This window comes from Pyrgilauda ruficollis, unplaced genomic scaffold (assembly GCF_017590135.1).
Source record: "Pyrgilauda ruficollis isolate IOZ18807 unplaced genomic scaffold, ASM1759013v1 scaffold24, whole genome shotgun sequence".
Taxonomy (NCBI): domain Eukaryota; kingdom Metazoa; phylum Chordata; class Aves; order Passeriformes; family Passeridae; genus Pyrgilauda; species Pyrgilauda ruficollis.
The window spans coordinates 5,275,491-5,299,162 of record NW_024523648.1 but is presented as its reverse complement, the minus strand read 5'-3'; the positions used below and the strand labels follow the sequence as shown (position 1 = coordinate 5,299,162).

Sequence of the window (23,672 nt, the reverse complement as noted above, 5' to 3'; positions counted from 1 at the left end):
AGAGAACAGTAGTAAATCACAAAGTTTGTAAGTAATTTCAATCGGCAGGAACAAAGTTGGAAAAACATCTGGCTGACACGTGGCTGGTTTTCTCTTTACTTTTTTCCCATTTCATGACCTGAAAATCAACCTAATCTTCCATACATTTGCATCTGACTTTAAACAATGTGGCATTGAAATGGACTGCCCAGGGAGGTGGTGGAGTCACCATCCCTGGAAGAGTTTAAGAGGCATCTGAATCTGGTGCTGGTTGGTAAGGTTTAGAGGCTAGAGGGATATGGATAGTGCTAGGTTGGAGGGTTAGACCTAATATTTTAAAGATCTCTTCTAACCCTGATGATTCTATGATTCCATACACTTTATCCTACCAATTTATATATATTTCTACCACTTTCTAGCTTTGTTGTCTCTGTCTTTTTGAAATAAAATTCACGCACCTCATCTTTAAACACCTTGCCATGTTCTTCACATCCTGGTAAACTTCGTATAAATTCAGAGACCTGCCACCAAAGCATACAACAAAAGATTTAGTGAGACTCATGTTTTCTCAAAATAGTCTTTAAGGCTGACAATCATTAAGTTTTTTAGCTATTGTTTTTACAGTCTCATATTAGGTGCTTTACCTTCTTATGTAAGTGCATAGAGTCATGCTTCTTTTGTTCTCTGATTAAATGAGATCCAACTGCCTCAGAGAACAGTCACAGGTACTTGTGAAAGTAAAGCAATGACAAGATTCTGTCTGTCCAAGCATTGTTACATACCTGGACAGAGGCTCTAATCTTTACATCAGGTGTTATAGCCTGACCATATCCATACAGTTCCTCTCTGCACTGTGTTGTCACTCTCCAAAGCAGTGTGCCACATCCAAACTATGCACCAGGAACAGCAGCAGCAGGATGAGCATTTTGGGGGATCAGTTACATTAGGTTTGGCTGAGTCTAATCCTCTGAGTACTCATGTATTATTCTTAATCTATGGGGATAATCTAAAACTCTGAATCAAAGACAGTAGTAATAAGACAGAAGACAAAGGGGGAACCTACCTCATCTGTACTCCACTTAGAAACTTTGCTGGCTGGGATCCCAGCTACACTTGGAAGGAGTTTGCTCTGCTGTTCCCAGCGCAAGGGCAGGCCAGGGATTTGCAGCTTAGAAGACACGATAACTGGCTGAGAGAGAAGCCTCTGTGTGTTGGGTTCTTCAACATCTTCAGCAACAGGAAGCAAGAAGCAAGAATTAAATCCCTCAGTCAATGATGAGATCAGTCACGGTAAAAGCACATTCATTTCTATTCATGGGCCTCCCTACACAAGCTGTACAGTTTTGCTTGCATAGTAAAATGCCATGAATGCCATACCAGAATTGGAAGTGCCATGACTGTTCTTCCACTAGTATGACTATCATGATATTGGCTCTCTATAAATATAACTACTCCTACATGGAAGAAGTCTCTTTCAACACAGCACAATTCCATGCCATCAGAGCTGTTAGCATAACACACCACAGGTCAAACAATTTTAAATATTTTGGTACAATAAATCACACTCACATTTAATAGTAGTATTGCAATACAAGAATTAACTTAATTTTCGGGTTGAGCTGTTAGAAAATCAAAAGCAGCACTGCACTGCTACAAAATTCCAAGTGAATCAGTTATGCTGTTCCAGCCCACACAACATTTATGGCTCATCCACAACAAAAATGTTTTTCAGTTCTTCTGAGGAAAAATTGCAAATGTCTGCAAATTCTCTGCTTTTACTTTAATTGAATGTTTTGTTTGGAAAATAACATTAAACTCCTCCGTGCTGCATTTTATCTCACTCATCCATAAGGAAGGAATGATCTCCCATCCCACTGTCCCCAAAGGTAATGTACTGGTGGGAGGCTGCCTTCAGACAAATGCTGCTGTTGTCTAGAGCAAAGCAGCAGCTGCAGATGTGTGCAGCAGGAAAGAGTGAAGAGTCATACCTCGAATGATGTCAAACTGCATATGATATCCCTGTTCATTTAGATCCACTGGCAATGCAAAAGGAACATGCCTGCTCTCTGAACTCAGGCCCAAGTGCTTCCCAATTGCCAACTCTAATTGTGGAAAATCTCTGAAATTCACTTCTTAAGGAGCAGTCAACAATGCCTAATATTCCTTATTCCTTAATTCTCTTATTCCTTATTCCCTTAATGCCTAATATTCCTTAATGACATGGTTCATGCAGTTACTCACAAATCCCTATGCTATTTTTGTTTGGATTGCTCATTTCTGTTGCAGTTCCGTTCTACTTTCGTTTTTGCGAAGTTGCTATTAACCACAAGTTCTCCCAATCCTTACTGTTCCAGTTTTCACACATTTGCACCCAACAACTAGGGCACAAATTCCCATTATGGATTTTTGCCAGCACATTGGGGCTGATCTATAACACACCTAACATAGAATGTTATTACATTTACTTGTGGTGTTCTGCTCCTCTAGCCTAATTTTTTGTTGCTTTCAAGATCTGTCCTCATTCCATATTAATGCCTATTATTCTGAAGTGGACTCTTAAGCCATTTAGTCAGCACTGTCAACCCACTCATTCATTTTTTTAAAATAGACTCCTTAATACTTTACTACCATTGCACTCTCATTCTTCAAAGAGAGTTCCCTAAATGTCTTTTCACACTTCACTGTTGTTTTACAAATGCTCCTTAGAGCCTCTATACTAATAAAAATCTCAATGAGAAAGGAATGTGAAAGGTAGCAACTCTGCTGAATGTAAAGCATATTTGACTGAACAGTATCTTTCTAATTGTTTCCTCGAATCCCCTCCCCATCCTTTCCCTCTGATCTTTTCCTTCTAGACAAGGTCTCTTAAGAGTTGGAAATGTTAAGTGTTCAGCTATTTTTTCCTTTCATTCACAAAACATGCAATATATTGATGGTGCCACATAAATAGCAGACTATAATGCCGTGTGAAGAAAATACCATACAAATCACACCCTGTATTCATGCATTTAAATATATGTATGCACACAACAGCACATAGGTACAGGTATAGTGAGCAGCATTCTCAGTCTGTGTAGTATCTGCCTCACAGGTAAGGCAAAGAGCACAAATGGACCATGCAAAGTGCCAATTTACTCAACTAGATGGAAAAAATTAAAAATAAAAGTCCCTAGCCCTGTGGCAGATATAACCACAACATCAAAAAAAAGGGAAATTTAGATTTAGTGTGGGTAACCTTGTAAAAGGAAGTCCAGAACACACCACTTTGGCTACAATCTATCTCTCTAATGCCAGACAGTTAAAATTTTTCCCTACCCTCTGGAGTAGGGAATGCTCTGGAGTATTTCTCACTCTGCATGCCCTGCTTCCCATAGAGAGACAATCTGTCTTTCTGGGCCATAGAAAATATGAGATACATTCCGAGTTATGTCTCAGCTGGGACATTTAGGAGAAGAGTAACTTGAGGCGCACCACAGGTTTGCCATCACAGAGCCACAAACAGGTTCTTCAACCACTCAAGTGAAGAAACAAAATCTGCTTGCCAGCTCCACAAGATAGCAGCCAGATGCACAACGTTCACACTTCTAAACCTAAACCATGTCTTCTCTGGAGACATTTTGCTTCAGCATCAGCCCACCTGCCTTTACATTGTTCTTCTTACTTTATGCCACCTTGTTATCCTTCCCTCTAATAGTTCATCTCTATCTTCTTAGTGAGTTACCACAGAACAAAATATAAACTTATATTTCAAAGAAGGTAAGTGGCAGATACTTTTAACACTGCTCATTGCCTCCTGCATGGGTCTAGCTCGTAGCATATATAAGGTTTTTAAGCACAAGATTTACGCCCGTAAAAAAAAGTTAGTATGAAGGGGCAGTGATTTCAGTGGAGTTCTTTAGCTCCAAATAATATTTCTCCAAACAAAGGAAAGACAGCAGTACACATTTTATAAAGTTATCAGTTGGGAAGTGGTCAAGTGAGTATGGCAAAAGTAGGCTGAAGAATAACAAGGTAAGTGACATGTCAAAAAACCAGGGCAACAAGCACAGGTACCAACAGTGACAGCTCATAAATTCACAATTATTTTATCTTGAGATTTCCATGGCTATGACAGCAAGAACTTAATGATCGATTTTCATCTTACAGCTTAAATGTGCCATCCTACTTAAACATAATAACATAACATTATGTGTTTAAAAGGGACAACTTTTCCAGACAACAATGTAAGAAAATGTTCTATATTCCTAAATCTAACTATTCAAGAACCTAGCAAGCAGAGGTTGTTGGTGAAAACCAGTCAATTTTGTCAAACTCAAAATGCTTCACAAAATCAGGCCAGTTTTCTTAGATTTAAAAGAACAATACCAGACAATTTAAAATGCTCCCAACTACTTGAAATTTTTTGTGTCAAATCATGCAAAGGTTAACATCAAAGCTGCATATTTCCTTCCTGCTAAAACAAAATAGCTAAAATTACAAAAAAGTCTCTTATATTTTCTTTAGAGACTTGCTTCTTTTAATGCTTCATTTTCTCTAAAATTCTGAACTACATGTTTCAAAACACTAACATGGCTTTTTCACAGCTCCCACAACAGATGGGATCTCTCAAATTTTACACACTCACCAGAGTGCCTCAGATCTATCTGAAAAGTACTGGCAGATAAATAACGTCTTAAGATTAAAAAAAATGCATCAGGTTAATATTTAAAAATAAACCACTACCTTAACTTTATCTTTATGAAAGCTCTACCACTCTCAAAGAAGTCCCTGCATTTTACAGAGATGAGCTCACTTAAAAGGCAAGACATGTAGCTCTTAAAGAAACAGTTACTCAAGTCAATCACTTAATTTTGATTGAAGTCTTACAAACTGTTGTTGTACAAAAAATTTCTGAAGAAAATAATCTAAAAATACAAGGAATTAAGATCAGGAAATTAAGACACTTAACTTTCATTGATCTTGTATCAGTTAATAAAATTATTGCAGCAAGGCTGCACCGAAACAATGCACAGATTCAGTCTAATAACAAGCCAGATACTAGGATTCCCATGTGAAAAAATTAGCAAATATAAGACTGATAATCTGGATTTGTGCTGTATTCTTTCTAAACAACGAGGATAAAAATTATTAATGAACAGCTGCTTCAATCTGTCCAAGTGGATCTGTGAACAGCCAAGAGTTTTGCTACAGCTGTACATACAACCACTCAGAATCACTGAACAGAACAAAAGTCCACATTGGAAAAAATCTTTAGAGACCATATGAGAACTTTACTGTCTCACCAAGGAGGACCCACAATCTGTCCATCACCCTCAACAAGACTGAGGCTGGGTTAAGTAAATCATCTTAATTTTGCTTTATATCTGTAATGTGTTAAGTGCTTTAACTTTCAATACATTTTCAAGGCAGTAAGTGAATGTTGTACCTTTACGATTCAGACTGGTTTAATAAACTATTTTGAAAAGTCAGGGGATAAACATCATTGAAATGAGATTTTTTTATATTGCTATTCATTGTGCACTCATCCTTACAACTGTGATAAAGTTCGTGGAACAGCCTTTGATGGTTACAAGATACTCTCCTGAACAGGTAGGGGGAAGGGCCGCTGAATTTTTCCCTTTAAGGAACACCCCTTTGGAAGTTCCTTCCAAATTTGCCCCAAACCAGGACATAGTGCTGAAAGTATTGCTGTCACGAAATTTTTGGACGCAGACAGTGAATGTGGAAAAGAATTTGCAATACAGTTTCATGAGAATTTCAAGGGACATCACACTTCTTCACTTCTGCAGATTTTAATTTGAAACAAATTAAGAACTGCCAATTTACCTTTGATTTCATTTGAAATGAGCAGCTTATTTTCTGTCTCCTCATCTTCACACTCTTTGTGCTTTATGGCGTCCTTTGTTTGTAGTACTCCACTGAGGAAAAGAAGATGTTCAATTTTTATTAACACATCATAAAAATCACTAAGCATGATAAAATCTCTTGCTAGCAATACTACTGACATAGCAGGATTCCCACACAAATGATGCTGTATCATTATAAAATAAAGAAAGAGAGGATCTTATTTCTGACTTACACAGAATGGCATGACTGACATGAATTTTGCAAAGAAGGCTCAAGAACAGTGTAAACCAAGATCATGTAAACCATACCAATACACCTGACTTGATAACTGAAACTGAAAAATACACAAATGGAGGCAGTGGATGTGTCCACATCATAAGGTGGGAGGAGTGAAACCCACATATACAGCTGCATGTCCTACAAAGCCTGGCTGGTTATGCAGGCCATTTTCAGGAGCTGTCTGAAATAACACTTACTCCTTTTCCTCTGCCCAACGTTCATCCCTACAGGGCATCAACTCCTTGTCAGTACAGTTACTGACACCCTGTTGTGCAGCTGCTAACGATCCCACTGAAAATATCACCAAAAATATCTATATTCTTTTGCTTCTGCTTTTGCATTACTTCTTATCCAGCTGCTCCCTAAGCTTTGCCAGCCCAAAAATTTGCAGGGAGGGAATGTCTTCCCCCTGTTGAGAAAAACTGGGCAAGAGATGTGGAAATAAAGAGAATTTCTCAAGATGGGGATGTGTGGGGTGTGTGAATTCCTATCAGCCCTTGGGAAGTTCCTTTTCAAACTGTGCCTTCAGAAGGTATTTCCAGAGGTATTTCCTGGTACTTCCTGGTTTCTTACAAATGTGAAGTGACATGAATTTGATGACATTACATGTCTACTTACTTCTGCTTTTTAAGAATTTCAGAACACTTTGGTCAATTCTTACTGAACCACCACAGATACTCTGAGCACTCGGAGATACCAAGTACATAATGAGCATTTTCTAAAAATAGGCACCAGAATGATTCTTGGAGTCAAAGCTACAAGAATCCCACTACCATATGAACTGATGCTTTACCATCTACCACAAAAGGAATCAACAAGAACACCTTAACGAACGTCAACATCAACAGATGAAAAGCAGATGCACACCTAACACTTTGTTAGGCATCAAGATTAGCTAACCTCAAAACACAAATCCACAGAAGAAACAGATCTATTTAATTCCACTGTTTACATTTATACCATTGAATACCATTTATATATTATATACAAGAAAACATTTGTGACTAAATCAAGTAGGAGCTTCAGGTTCACTGACTTCAACAGAAATATAATTATCACACTAGTAATGGTGCAAAATGAACACTGCAGATCAGGAAATCCAGCCTTTATAGTATGACAGGACACAAATAATAGTATGACAGCCAATACCAGTGGAATGCATACAGCATGCACAACTCCTTCTGCCACAATGGACTTCTCCACAGTATCTTCCTCAGAACTCCTTCTGCCACAACGGACTTCTCCACAGTATCTTCCTCAGAAAGATTTATTCACTTAAAACTTATTTTCCAAACTCCACAAACACAGAAAACTTTCTAAAGTAACATGCTAAAATAACTAGTGCAATTAATTCCAAAGGCTAAGGAAATGACAGCTGTAATTCAGCTAAGGAAGAGAGATCAACAAATCCTGTGAGAAAACAATTACTCCCTATTTTCTTGAGAGCAATTTCCATAGCAGAATACATACAGAAATTTGACCTCGTTAGTTAAATACGACCGTATCAGAACTATATAATGAATTGAAGGTTTTGGTTAAGAGGCTGGAAGACAAATAGAATTTTTTTTAAGAGCCAGTATAATTTGATTCCCAAGTCTGAGTGTTCAGCTTTCTTCACGTAAAGATTTCCAGAAGAGAATTTTTATTACAGTGAAATTCTTTTGCTACTCTGAAGATACTTTAAAATTCAATATGCTGTAGGTATGTAATTTTTATCATGACTTTTAGTGTCAGGAACATTCCAGAGGGACACACTGCAGTATTTATGTACATAATTATATTCTTGCAAACCAAAATTTTCTAGCATAGTTGTTTGATGCATAGAGAGCCAAAAAAACAAACAAACAAACAAAAAAACCCCAAAAACAAACAAACAAACAAACAAACAAAAAAAAACAAACAAAAGAAAAACAAACAAACAAACAAAAAAACGAGAGAGAGAGAGAAAGGAAAAGGAGTAAGGGGAACTAGAGATTAGCTGAGTACCACTTAGATTTAACATGACAAAATAAAAATCATGTTTGGGATCATTTGTGGTTGGTTCCTCAATGAAAGACTTCTATGAAACAAAAGATTACCTTTGAATACAAAGGTATACACAATTGAACTGCAGTCAAACATAATTAAATCCACAGTATGAGCTCAGCAACTAAAGAGCACACAAGTGTGTGTATCTATGTCTTCAATTATGCATGTGTACTTTGAATACACATCTAAAAAGATCCACTGGGTATTGCAATAAGCAGATGCTCAATATTTTATAACCCCAGCAGTTCATATATACCTAATGTTGTGAACATTATTTTTCATGCCTTTTTCAAAGGGAGATTATTCAACTGAAAGTCCTCCATGACTTTGCTGGATACATAATGAATGAGGAAAGCTAGATGATAAAATGCAGCCAGTCATCAGTGTCTTCTAACAGTTGAAATACAAGCTGCAAAGTCTCTGGGTAGTTCAAAGCTGGCACAAGACTCATTCTCTTAACAAAACTGACTCAACACAGTGAACAGATAGCAAAAGTATTGTTTATCTTAAGTCTTCTAAAGGTAACACCCTCCAAAAAAATAAAATATGAAAATTTTTTTTCTTCAATTAATCTTAAGAGGTAGTCTGTAAAGCCAAAGTATATTTCTAAAGAAAAATCTGAATTTACTGTAAGTATGACAAAAATGATGAATTACAACTATTTTTTAACACAGGTTATTTCTAAATTACACTTGAAGCCATCTTCTTTTCTTTTCTGTTTAAATTCACTAAAGTATGACTAGTGAATGCTGTTTATTATCCTGAGTTGGAAGAGACCCAATAAAGATTATCAAAGTCCAACTCTTAACAAAACAGTTCCATTTCAATCATCAGCTTTACTGTGGGTGATTTACCATAAAATACCAACTCTCCTCTCTCTGCCTCTCAAGACAGTACTATTGCTAACACAGTTCATATATCTTATGAACACAAAATAATGTAGCTCATGTAAATATATAACAAATGACACTCATCTTCCAGGGTGTCATCTATTTCTGTTTGAAAATAGTCAATAATGTAATGTAGCGATATTGTAACTAATTAAAAATTTAGGGAATCCTATTGCCTCACATATCCCCATGAAAACACTGAATTGTGTACTTTTAGCTTCAAAGATACTTTCCAAACTTGCACTGGGGAATAATATTTGTGGTATAAAAAAGTTCTCGTGTCATTTTCTGTCAAAAATGCATGGCAGATGCTGAAAGTTAAAGAATTACTTTTAATTTATAGATATTTGTATATATAAAATAATTTGGACACAAACCTAGGAAGAAGAATCTCAATTTCCAATAACTGTATTTTATTTTTCCTCTCCTTTGACATGTATTTCTTATATACCTTGTGATACTCCCTTCCCCTCTATTTCTAAGATAAAAAGAGCTGAAGAGCATTCATCTCCTTTCCCACAGCTTCTAAGAATTCCTCAGACAAATCACTGGACTGCTTTGCCTGGTAAGTTGCTTTTTGAACTGACTCCAAACACTCATTACTTTGAAAGGAACTGAGAGTTACCCAGGTGCCTTCTTTTCTTTCACATTGCATAACAGGGGCTTCTTGCAAGGAGATTTATTTTCTGCATCTTCCAGCTTGGTTGTTTCTGGTACAGTTTTCCCTGATGGTCGATTGTGAGGTGAAGATTTCATACCTACATGACCAGGGCTGGGGCATTTTCTGTCACTGTTTAAAACAAATGAACAAAATGTTTAGAAGTGGAAGCAGCAAAGCTGTTGTTTAATTTATTTTCTCTATGCACAAAAAGTAAACTGAAAACATCCAAGGTGGTTTTTTGGTTAAGAAATATAGAGAAGTTTTTTTACTTGCCACTAGAAAATTGTATACCTGCCATTTTCAGAAATCAAAATAAAGAACTCTCTTCTCCATTAAGTCAATGGTAAAATGATTAGACAATTCAACAGGAACAGAATTTGTCTAATATTACTTTTTATAATAAGCTATCCTCTTCAAATATTTGCTACACAAGAACACTTTGAGGTATTATTTTTCTCCTATCCCTTCTCTCCCATAACATATCACTGTGCAGCCTTCACAGTGTTCTATGCAGCCTCTTAATTGGGACAATGAAAAAAGTAGCACTTGACACAGTCCCTGCCACCGAGGACTTTGCTCAAATTGCTAGTGGATTCACTGTAATGGCAAGCAGGCTACCTGCCAGGGAGTAATTAAGTCACTTCAGATTTCTAAAACCCTGCATTTATAGCAATCAAATCAGGCAGAACTCTTAGACAGCAGAACATTTTGGGTTTTGAAGCATGAAGCTGAAACTGTCTCTGAGAAGGCAATTTAAAATACCAGCTATTGAAAATATGTGGTCATTACAGTGAGAACTGGAAATTTTCACATTTTCATATTTCACATCATTCACACTTTCACATTTACATTAATGTTAGCCATGAAAAGAAGGGGAAGCCTCTCTTCCTTTCCTTTTTTTCTTAAATTCTCTATTTTTCCCTAGAGTCCAAAATAAGCACAGGAATCAGTATCCACAATTTCTGAGATAAAATAATCATCTGAAAATAATCATCTTGGTATCATGCTCCTTTGTTTTTTCCCAGTGCTCCTGTTTAAAAGCTTCAGCTACAGACTTCAGCACTATTCTTGCAAAACTCGGTCCCAGTAATTTGATTCCCCACTCCCACTGTAAAGACATAATACTGGCTGTTCTTCAAAGAGCTACATTAATTTACAGTCACATCAATAATGCCACTACAGCAAACAAAAGGAACACAAAGAATAATTTTCTAAAGGGAAACCAACCGGTCAACATTCAATTTTAAATTCCAATTAACCACTCAGTAGTCTAGATAGTTACACTGAAGATGAAACCAAACTCTTGTTAAACCATAGGCAGTAAAATCAGTATCGGTCTTTGACAGCTCTATGACCTTTTTGATAAGCACTGAAAAAAACATTTTTCTTCCCTGTGAAAATGTAGATAAATAGGCAGGCCTTTCTGAAACCATTCAGTCATTGCACAGTTATAAATTGCACTGGAGAACACAGAAATAAAATACTGCTGTTAGTCACGGACATAGTTTCAATCATAATTACTTGATTACAGGAGAGGTGGATCTTTCATTTGTTTCCACTTTTCTGTTTCTGGGGATAGGACTGGCTGCAGGCATCTCCCCACTCAATCGGTCAGGTAAGAGGCTTTCTTTGTTCAAGTTCATCTCTGAATATGGACAGCTGACTGCACTAGAAGTTGAAGAACAACAATTACTCCTTATTCTCAAACACTTTACTGATTTCAAACAAAATGACATTGGAATTTCCTGGAAGTAGATGCAATAACTTAAAATAAAGAAGATTTTTAAAAATGCAGTAAGTAGTACTACTTAAAATGTTAATAAATCCATCGAATAAAAACCTCAATTTCGCATTTCCTTTTGACAGCAACTTGCGTAACACAAATTGTATTATTTTCTATTACAACATTCATTGTGGAAAATTGCTTGATAAATGTTTAGCCTGCTCCCTCATAATTGTAATGGTATTTATACATACAACACAGGATGCCTTTGACTATACCCATGTCTCTCCAAAGAAAGTCATATTACCATGATTATTTATTTATGCGAAGGAGGATATTTCTATTATGTAATGTCTACAAAGAAGCTGCATTTCAAGGGCAAAGCATGAGGACTGGAGCACATCCCCTTACTGCAGTGAGTGCCCTATCTTTGCAAATGCCATTTTGTGATACTCCTTTAAGAGACTGATATTTTTACAGTCTTTCTTAACATTCAATACTCCCTATTTCCCCACACTCCTGCTAGGGAAATAATTTGACAATGAACATTGACACAATGACTTTTAAATACTGCTCTAAGAAATGCGGAAGTTGTACCAAAGTCAGAAAACCTGCGTTTGCACAAGAAGTAGGAAAGGGAAAAACAGCAACACAAACCAAAACACAGGGGGCTGAACTAGGATCTTGCTTTAGTAGAATGCTCTGCAGTGTTCAACTGATTAGTCAGCCAGACCACATACTCAATACATCAATTAAAATATCCTATACTCTGAATAGTATATACATGTTACAACAGTGAATAGCATCACATTCAAGTTTTCAAAATTATATAAGATACAGGACAGACTCTACTAAATATGATCCTCCATTTGTGGTTCATGAGCTATGACATTAACTATATTTTGAAATTACGCTTTTCTACTCACCTGTACTGTTACAACGACTTCCATAATTTTAAAAGGTAAAAACCCTATGTTCTACAATTTTGCTTATTTTCTTTTCAAGAAAGACTGTAGCTACCCATCTTTCCATAAATCACTGCAATGTTTCATTTGTTTCACTGATAGTTACCTGCATGATTTCCAAAGAGAACTGTCTAATATAAACAACTCTACCTTGACAGCCACATGCCTTGCCACCTCCAAATTTCAAAAATTAATAGAAAAACAACAGCTTTCAACTACAGTTTTCTTTCTAGAAAGCACAGCATTTAAAAAGAAAAAGGCCTTTTAATTTAAAATACGCTGTACACTCTCCTCTTCCCTTACCAACAAAGCTCTGGGTTCAGAATGAGTATGTAACAACTCCTATAATGGGGTTGGACCAATATTGGTAATCTAATTTTGATATCACCAAGATAAACAAAAAGTTGGTGGAAATTTACATTTTTATCAGCACTTGCATAAAAGGAGAAAATTCCTTAAGGCCAAGTCAGTCAGCCCTTGCTGGGTTTATCACGACAGGATATCAACAATATGTTTGATTTCTTCAGTTGGCTCATTTGAAAATAAGACAGTATCAACTTCGTTTTTTTAATATTATATTATTATTATTATTATTATTAAATACTTGAGTGGCTATGCTGAACTTGAATTATGAAAGAAAAAAATAGAATAGCTTTGGTTTTTCAAATCAAGATGATATCCCTGTTAAAGGCTACTCCAAGCAGATGTAACAGCCTGTAGAGTGCTATAAAGGGAAATGCAGCTATATCCCCAGGTGATGCAATGAAGTACAGAAGAGTAATCTTTTTGCTTTCTTAAACTTTTTGTTTACACATCCAAATCAGATAGAGTCCAACTGGCTATGAAACACTAAACTTCAAGTATGGTATGCTTTTGTTAGAGACATGGAAGAAAATATACAAATAGAAATTAACTTGGAACATTCACCTTTTATTTCTACTTACTCTTAAGCAGAATGGGGTATTTTATTTAAAATCTATTTATATATGTTTACATTTATTCTCAACCTACTGGTTTTGTGTGTCTTAGGACTACCCTCTGCCAGATGACTTATGCTGCTGCATCTATCACAATGATGTCTTTTTTCTCTTTCAAAAGAAATACAAGATAAAAGATACAGGCTTCTGCTCAGAAAAAGGTTTTAAGGGACCACTGCTAGTGTGATTTAAGTTCTTGCTGTGACAAACACATACCACTGTGATGAAATACAGTTTTCAGAAATTCATGAATATATTGGTTAATCTCAGTTCTGCCACTGCTACAGGGCAAAGCATGTAATTTTCTTTCAGCTTCCTAGGCTCACAGAGGTGTTTTGAGCAATGTTTCTGAGCAGTTAAAGGGCTGTCACAAGGAAACACTGAACACTACCAATGTGGTATTTAACTTCTGTTGTGTTTTATTAAGCAAGCTTTACGCTCCCAATGAAATCTGACAATATAATTGTCAGACTCCAGCAGGTTTTCTGTTTACCAACACCACTATTAAGTTTTAAATTAAAAAAAAAACCAAACAAAATACCCTAAGAAAAAGCCTAAAAATTCAGTCCTTTATTATAACTTGCCTGCTTATATACCACCTTTCCCTTTAGTATTTTCTGGAAAAACTGCAGTTGAATGACAGTTTCAGTCAACAATAGTTATAATATTAACAATGCTTTGGAACACTAGATTCAGATGACTTTTTCTCTGTAATTAATCATTCAAGTTGCTGAGCAATTTTTAAAAAACTCCTTGATAGTCCTTTGATGTTACTGTTACTTGAGGCAACAAAAAGAACCCATGTGGTTTCCACTGTTAGCTAGGTTACAACGAAACACAGCATGAATGAACCTGTGTATGGCTTTGGTTCAATCAGTAAATCCTCCTGAACCTCAATGCCTTCCGCCTTCAGTTCAGTTTAACTTGTCTACTACAAAGAATGAAAAAAATTAATCTTGTTATTCCTACATAATAGAAGTATTCAATTTCTATAGGACTATAAGTTTTTAACACAACTCATCTCAAGGGCTCAGAAGTCTTGGTGTTTAGGTCATTTAATATTAAATAAGGATTTTTAACTCTTCTGTCACCTTAAACCTGGATTTCTGCTCCAGCTTACATTGTGCTTTAGCACACCAGTTTGAAAACAGCACAGGTTCAGAAGTTAAGTTTCCAAAATGATCAGATGTGCTTGGCTTGAGGTCTGCCAGAGGCTCAGGAAGAATGGCAGGAAGCAAAAGCAGCAGTAGGTACTCAATGTTAAAACCTCTGCTATTCTTCTGACAGGGCTGTAGAGCCCCCAGCACTGCCCCAGAGCTTTGGACGGAGTCCAACATGAAGATCTCAATTATCATTGGAGCTGCCTCAGTAAACAAACATTCACATTAATAGCACCTGACACACACACACCCCCACACACGAGAGCAATCAGCCGTCTCCAAACGCTGAAGGATCAGCACAGCACAATAATTAGCTGTCTGCAGGGCACCGCTGAAATGGCAGCAGACTGGCTGGCAATATGTGTGTCCATGACACAGTTTTCCGAGGAAAGGGAGCCACTGTTTCCAGAGTCCTGCATATGCTGAGTAAAAACTGAGAATTAAAATAAGTTTCTGAATCATGAAAGATGAAGAGAGAAAAAGGCACCATTCTGATCACAGGCATGGGATTTTCAAGTCAATAGAGGTTTTACACTACTAGCCCTTTCCAGAACTGTCTGATGGAACAGAAGTGTTGAGTAGCATACCCCACCTGTGTTTATTTGCAACTGCTCTTCTGTCACACTCAAGATCTATCTCTAGGTGCAGTTACATACCTATCTCTTTTCTGTAAAGTTCAAGGGTAGGAGGATAAAACTGGGCTGCTGATAGGCATGGACCTTAGTCTTCTCCAGACATTTGAAGATGTTCCTATCTCGTAGCAGTATGCAAATTTTCTGAAGCACAGAATCCAGACGCAATACTTTCAGCTACACCTAATATCAGAAGGGAACACAGGCCAGGATTCTCTCTTAAACTAAAGAAGAGTAAGGCAGCATTCTCTTAGGTCTAAGAACTTGCGTATGAAGTACCATTAAATCTAGATTATTAGTCCTTTTGAACACTTGGAATATTTTGCAAACCTGTATTAAGCCACAGACAGGTCTCCTGGTTCAGCTGAGCTGGTTGGAAATGTCACCAACACCAGCTCCTCAGTGCCTTTCAGGTGCAAGCTACTGCTGAGCACTGCCAAGGGATGAAGCTGTATGAGAGTTGTATGAGAGCTCCAGACTGGACTAATGGATGGATTAGACTGTCTAGATCAGCCTGTGTCCAGGTGATCACATCAGCTGGTAGCAATATATGATTAGCAAGAAACCTTCAGAGAAAAGATCCTGACAGCGTCTGAGCATCTGAGGGATGTGGTTTTTTTTTTTGTTTTTTTTTGGTTTTTTTGTTTTTTTTTTTTTTTGCTGATGGATTTTGTTAAGTGATCTCTTTACTTCAGACTTTATGAAAACATTTTTAACTAGTCTCAAAACAATCAAGGCAACTATTGTCTTTCACAAATTACAGTGCATGTTTATCATCAAAGCATTCATTTTTCAGGAGAAAGCTGCTAAAGGTGAATCAAGAAATCAAGAGTGCTTTAGAACAGATTTGGCAGGTGCCAATGACCTTGAGACTGGCATCAAAAACCACTGAACAAAAAGATGTGACCTCCTGCGGACCTGAGGTTTCCATGTTTATACAACATGTGCTCTCTTACAACACAGCCCATACCACAGCACTTCAGTTCACTTCAACTTACACATAACGCATGGGAAGTTTGAAGTTTCAGGCAAAAATCTTTACTCATGAAGAACTGACTCAAAAATCTAATGAACTACACCTACAACTGACCTCTTCGCACTCCTGCTTGAACTTGAGAATTACTGCACGCATTAAACATCAGGGTACACAATTCACACGCATAAATATGCAGGTGATCTGCATAATGCTAACAATCTGTATGTCAGGCTGTTTCAGCTGCACCACACATAACCCTAGATCAACTGTTGATAGATACCAAGTCCTTAGTCACATCAACTTTTCCAAAAAGTAAATGCTTTAGCACTGCTATATAATTAATCACCAAGGCTTTCATGTGATTCCTAAGGAACAAGCTCTCAAAATTATTTCAGAACTACTTAGCATTTTAAATTATCGTCTTTTCTGCACACAGGCATTTGTGTGCTGCACCTCATCACAAAAAACAAGATAAGCATGGTTAAATACATTTCAGGATTGCCAAGATAAAAGAGCCACGGGAATGCTACCTGATGTGGAAAATTGTACAAATTTCAAAATCTCTTGGTTAATTCAGGAAAAAAGTGGTGGTACAATGTTAGAATTTTTGTGGAAAGCTGGACCCTCAAATATGTAGGCTCCGGAAGAGAACAAATCTCATTATTTTCCATAGAAATACTCAAGAACAAAACTAGAATATCATCACAAAGGGCAAATCAATAGCTACTGAATAAGATACTTACTGGTAAAATATGTTTGCTATGAAACAGCTAATATGTGTCTTATGTTCAACAAAATCTCCTTGGTTATATTTTTATACCCTAGAACTATCAGTTAATGTGCAAATAATTGGAAATCTTAGACTACAGTAAAAAAAGAAGCACAATGAAATGCCATGAGTTTATTTCTTTTCTTAATATTTAGGATGAGTAAGTATAATGACCTTTAAATAGCATGGAAAAGGTAGTTATAAAAACAAAGGCTATACAAAGTAAATAGACATATAGCTCTTACTCATCCTTTCCATATAAAACATTAGAACTTTTATTGCCAATATTTATTTAGAGAGATCATAAATGAAAAACTTTTCACACAAATTTGCTTTCTTTTTTTTTTCTCATTTTAAGTTTCAGCTTTGGGCTGAAACCCATGGCATGTCCACCTGATTCTAAGTAATTGAGATAGCACTTGATAAGGAATTGGAATTTATTGCCTCCCAAACTAGATGCAATAATAAATCATACAATACTCAAGTCTACTAGAATATGAAATTAAATGGGTTTCAGATAAGCAGTCAGGAAGCTTTTTAGGCAAATCTAGTTTAGTTCACATTTGCAGTGGACTAATGCTATGAATGCAGAAAGTTACAATATTGTTAAGGACTGACTTGACTGTTTAAAGAGTTACCCTACTTGTTGAGTGAAATAAAGGGAAAGTAGAAAAGGGAAGGCAGAAAAACTGGAAGAAAAAAAAAAAAGAAAAAAGAAAAATAACACAGACAGAAAAAGACAACCGGAATAGGGTGAGAATAATCTGAAAGACAGTGGTGTGGCATACTGTGTCATGGCAACCCCTTCACAGTTCACACTGCAACAAGTTTTGTCACTGGAGCTATCATAGCTACGTCCTTCCCTGGGGATAAAGCCTGTCCTAGCATCAGGAGCTCTTCTGTTCCTAACAGCACAAACAACGCTTCTGCTGCAGACAGGGAAGAACTTGCAGCAGAAGATGCCGTTTGCATATCAAAATGTAGTAATACAGTGAGTTTTGCTAGCCAGACATCAGATAGGGATTAGTCAGGACCTTAACACATGGTGATACACTAGCAAAACCTTGTAGCATAACTTGAGTCAACAGCACATAATGATCTCATCAAAAACATGAAAAGATTGCAGAGCTCACTCTTGGATCAAGACAGTTTGAAAAGATACTTTAACAAATGTATAGATAAATAACCAAAGAGCAGTCATCTAACCATATCAGAGAGCAGGAAGAACAAATGGATATGACATTTGAGAATTATATGACTGCGTAATGGAAAAATTACAGCTTTTGGAAGCTCTAATTTCTGAAAAGGTAACAGGATGGTATTTATGGTGCTTCATTCTCAACTCAACACACTATATTACTTGTACATCCCTTACTGAAACAGTCTGGATTCACCCCACACTGTAAATATTTTGAAAATACTAAAATTTCAACTTGGGAAATGTTTTCTATTTACTCGGTCATTATGTCTGTCCCTTCCATTCCATTCTCCAGTGCTAATGTCAACTACTCTCTAGGATGGGGTGTCCATATTTCTGAATTTTACTTTAGAAGGTGCCCAACAAAGCATCCTTAGAAACACCAAATAGAAGCAGCAAGTTGTCATTCGGGAATATGTCAATCAGAATTTCCTTCCTAGCATTGTTCCAAGCCAACAAGCAAATCCCTACCCTTACCAACCAAGCAGAACAAGAACACCCAAGCCATAATAAAATCAGTGACCTCATATTTCAAAAGGTACAAAAGTTATTGCTTTATACACATCTGTCTGTGATATTTTGCAAACTGGACAGCAAGCTGAGGAATCCTCAAATGAATAAAATACAGAGTAACTGACTCTACCAATTGTGACAAAAAGTAATGTACAGCAAATCTTATCTCAGCACACCCTGGTGAAATGAAGTTACAGATTGCTAATGTTTATTTCAGCATGCTCACCATGGCAACTGAAATAACTGCATATTTAGGCTTACAAGATTTCCTATTTTTTTCCAGCTTGGATCTGTTTTCTTACGAACAACAATTTAAAAGAACCATCTGCACACATCCCTCAATTGAAAGAATAAAATCAGTTTCACAGAACATACCTATGATGGCCGATATGTCTTGCTCTTTTAATGTGTCCAACTCCCTTACATCCTGCTGTGGGACACCCTCCATGCTCTAAAGCTTCCACTAGTTCCAAGGGACCTGCATGCCAGGTGAATTACAAATGAGATTTAAGAAAATTATCTAATATTTAAAAGCTATATAAATATTCACAAATACCAGTGCATTGTAGCAAACATGAAGAAATAAGTAAACAGAAATACTTTAATAACACATTCTGTAAAAGCATGATGGAGATTTAAACAACCTAATCCACTGGAGAAATAATTTTATTCCATGCAAGTAAGTCTCTACAACAGAACTACGTCTATATAAAGAACACAAATCTTGGAGGAGCTGCATGACATCAAATTTCTCTTCTACTATCTACATTTAGTTGGAAACTGGTTGTTTTGCAAGAGCACAGAAAAAGTAAGCACCCTATCCCGGTTCCTGAAGACAGGGATGTATTTGTAGTGTGCACTGTCCTTACACATTTTTTAGCTGAACTATTCCAGTAAAAAAGATGTGAAAACGAAGGGTGAAAATACTACTAAAAAGAACAAGCCATCAGGAGATTTTTTTTCCTTTTTCACTTCTCTGAATTTGTGTCTACCTAATTTTCATCAACCTGTGCAATGATGCCTGCAGAGACATTAAAGGATGTCAAAAGGAGATCTGAGGCCCAAGCAAACACAATACATAACCCACAGTTTCACAGCAAGTGAGAGACAGCCGTGCTCCAGTACATGACACTGGGAACACCTGCAGAGCCTCTGCAGGAATGCACTGGCCCCTTCTAGTACCAGTTCTTCTTGAACAGCACATGAACTTGTATCTCCCCCTACAGATAACAATACAGACATGAAAAGGTCTATTTAAATATTTTTCCAGATGAAAGATTCTTGCTCGCAGATGGATAATGAAAGACAGAGAATTATTATGTATAATTAGAGCAGTCTAAAAAGCCTTTTTTACCAAATGGTCCAGCTATGCAAAAATTACAAAACTATCACTACACTGAAGTCCAAAGACTTGTATAGCCTTTAATGACTGTAATTAGTGAGAGAACAGGGAATTTTACCTTCTCTACCTTTATACAGAAATCATGCTTATAATGTAGCAAGTGGACTCAGAGGAGGATTTATCCGAATAGGGATGTTTCTGTAAAGACAAGTCTTCCTTCACTGGTGTTCTGACTTTGATAAAATTAACTCCCTATAACTATTCTCTCTTCACTTAAAAATTTTGAACTCTAAAAATGCAATTTAAAAGAGCTACAACTGGTTGTCCATGTTTACATGAGAAGCTGCTGTTCACATCGCTGTGAAACAATGTTAAAATCAACACCAATACTTGGCTCTTAATTCCCTAACTGCTATCAGAAAAGTCACAATCCTTAATGATGACTTCATTACATCTGAAAACAATATGAATACTGGGAAGTGCTCTAGACTAATATTGCTAACATTGCACAGCATTCACAAAGCTTGCAATGTGAAAGGCAGGGATCTGGACCTCATCATTGAAAGTCCTATCATACAGACTGAGGCAGAAACTGTCTTGGAAAATATTTTCTTCCTTCCTCATGAAACCCTTGAAGAAGTCTGGAAATATCTTTTAACTTACCTGGAAGAAATATTAACATTTTTAAAATATTCTACATGGTAATAAAACAAAGTCATATTGTTGGATTAATATTTTATTCAGTAATCATTCTATTTTATAAGTATTTGTGTAGATTATTACTTTTTTCCTATTTAATGGATGGTCAACTTCCTCTCCTGTCATATCATCCATCTTAATTTTTGTAGCTTAGCAGAAATTTACTTCTACCAGTCACATCCTAAAAGGGATGAGCAGTGCCTCCTAAGCCACCACCTAGAGGAGATGACATGTTAAAAGCGCTGGGCATCTGTACCTCGTTTCTTTTAATGTCTCAAAAAAAAAGAATTTACATATTTTATACTCCCACCTAAGACAAGAATTTTATTTATATATCAATCTTACATAATATAAATGTTGTAACCTTATTCAGCTCTTCTGCCATGTGATACAATTTTTATATATGTGGCCACAGACTACTTTTCCCTCTGGGCTACTCGTTCAGCACACAGGACAGCACATCTCAGATCAAGAAGCAGATATGCAGCATTATGTCTTCCCCTCATTATTCTCTTTGTGCTTTGGCACTTACGGCACCCTATTCAGATTCTGAAGGCAGAATGATTAACTTCCTAACAGGCAGTCATCACTGTACTGCTGGAGTGCTCAGAAAACTAATGAATATACTCTGATCACACCCTGGATAGGAATCATTTCTTCTTGGCATTCAGAGACATTGAATTGAGGTATTGTGCTTTTCAGGTAACACATCCACACTGTGTGTGACTTATCTCAGTTATTTTACATTAATTTTTTCTCTGAGTACTTGGCATTGCTCAGCATTTTTTATTTTCCAAGCACAGCTGTTTCTGACCTTCTAACAGCTGTGAATACTCAGCACTTGTGCAAACCACACCTCAGAGTCACTACATAAACCAATCTCAGAGAAGAGCGCTCACTTAAAAACTCATCTGTTCAAAGTTTGGCTAAAGTGATTTCACTGCCATTACCTAGAAACACAGTGGACTAGGCAGGGATATATTTACCAAAAAGTCTCTTCTCCCTGCAACCTCTCCCACTTCTTCAACAAGTAAAACAAAATCCCCAGAGAGGACAAGCTGGTAAATCCAGTGTTATTATTGGTACCATGCTTCTGTTGGATTTAGTTTCCAAGTGGGCACCATTAATCCCTCTCTGCTCAGCTGAAGAAGAAAAGGAAGTTCGTTGTTTTTGAGGATTTGCCACAGCATTTGAAAGCAGTGCCTTCTCAGTAAACTCTGGACTCCTTTGAGCCAAAAAAGCATAGTAACCATCAAGAGAGATGTGAACAAAGGATCTTAAGAGTGATACCCTACACCCCTACTGAGTGCCACAGCAGTTTCAGTGCTGGCTTTGAGAGGGCCAGGATTTTACACAACAAATCTTTTACATCACTTCTGGTTTTGACTATGGTTCTTGTATTTCCATTGCAGTAAGGAGGTCAATAAAACCATCTACTAAAAAATGATTAATTACTGACTGTTGATTTTGCACTAAATGTCACATTTGCAATTATTTTACATATCCTAGTGGCTTCTCTTCTTTGAATGGCACTGGCAGGGACAAAAGATAGCACAGCACACATGCCTTTTACCATCGTTACATTACAGTGTGGTTTCCCTTACTAAGTGGGGGCTGAAGAGGGTGTCCAGTTTTCGTACACCAGCCTGCAGGATGGATATCAGGGCTGTCGACATCAGTCCAATAATCATAAATACTATCCCAGCCATCAAAATGAACCTAAAATACAAAAAGGAGAATAGTGCATTTTAGATTAGGAAAATTCTCCATAAAATCAGTTTACCTGAGTAATCTCTAGAAATGACATGTCCAGTAGAGAAGTCACTTTCAGAGAACTATTTAAGTTACACAGAAAATACATGTGCATTACCTTCTGGACTCAGGCATACTCTCACTGAAGTAAACCATATGTCATATGGTTGTTTACTGTGTTGTCAGGCTCAAATCCCAGAAACAATGCAGTTCTCACATTAGTTCTCACATTAATACTTATATTAAAGCATGAATTTCTGCCTTCTTCATGTCTCAAAAAACACACAAAAATCCAAATGTTTTTAATCTCCTGTTTGAATTGGATTTAAGAACAGCAGAGATGTAAAGCTAAGGACTAAAAAAATTGAATTTATCTATAAAAGATAAACAATCCCCCCCATCATACAAGCAACAATTTTACTAAAATCAGACTACACAGGATAAAGAGTTGAAACTGAAGAGAAAATTAAGCATGTGACTTCAGAGGACAGCACCAGAATGGGTTATGCGCACATTTTTTCACATGAAGGCTAAATATCTTCAAATCTTTCATGACCGCTGTACCAGTAAATTTCTCAGATCTCTCACACGCCCAGGTGTGGATGCACGTACACACAGACACACACAAACAGAGCTCTTTCAACAGAGTCAAATTACTGCCCTAGAAGTTACAAATCCTGTCATTTAATACATCAGACTGGGGAGTGGGATTTTTCTTTATTTTGGGATGGGGTTTTTTTGTTCCATTTTTTTTTTTATTTTGCATGTCCAACTTGAAGTGGAAAATGTGTAGGTGTGGAGATGCTAGTTCTGATGACTTCTTACTAGCAGTTAATTCAGATGATTCAAAATGAAATGTCAGCTGCATCTCCTACTTGAAATAACAGGTATGCCTAGTAAATCACTACAAACTGCAAACATACACATCCTTCATTTCTAATGGGATATTTGGTACATGTTAGCCCTTCTAACACTTAAGGCCTTCAGAATGGAAACTGGTTTCATACAACAAAAGAGAATTAATTCAAGTACACAGCTTCTGCAAAACACATTTAAAATACTTTAACTTAGCTTAATCCAATCCAAAGCCCATAGTTAACAGAAACTTCAAAAATGCAGAAATCAATGACAAGGGACTAAAGATCAGGGCTGTTTAATATCTCACATATATCTCTATTCCCCTTAGAAACTTATAAAAACAGATTAAATTACCTTGACCAAATATTTTATGGTCCCTAATACAAATATCAAAGCAGCCCGTGACACTTGATATTAAATAATC

The 23,672-nt window shown here is 36.7% G+C and overlaps 1 protein-coding gene across 7 annotated transcripts in view; it reads right to left on the bottom strand.

The window, feature by feature from the left end:
• L3MBTL3 (L3MBTL histone methyl-lysine binding protein 3) overlaps nt 1-23,672 on the bottom strand; it is a 77,266-nt gene that overhangs the window by 3,364 nt on the left and 50,230 nt on the right. For 6 of the 7 annotated variants that reach the window (XM_041469864.1, XM_041469865.1, XM_041469869.1 and 3 more), the window contains exons 15-21: nt 22,243-22,357; nt 18,973-19,075; nt 11,206-11,352; nt 9,649-9,813; nt 5,806-5,897; nt 1,043-1,206; nt 438-500 (exon numbers count right to left, since the gene is read on the bottom strand). In XM_041469864.1, coding sequence (XP_041325798.1) covers nt 438-500; nt 1,043-1,206; nt 5,806-5,897; nt 9,649-9,813; nt 11,206-11,352; nt 18,973-19,075; nt 22,243-22,357 — 849 coding nt within the window. Of the gene's footprint in view, nt 1-437; nt 501-1,042; nt 1,207-5,805; nt 5,898-7,360; nt 7,906-9,648; nt 9,814-11,205; nt 11,353-18,972; nt 19,076-22,242; nt 22,358-23,672 lie in introns of those variants that run through there. The other variant, XM_041469867.1, reaches the window with a different exon arrangement.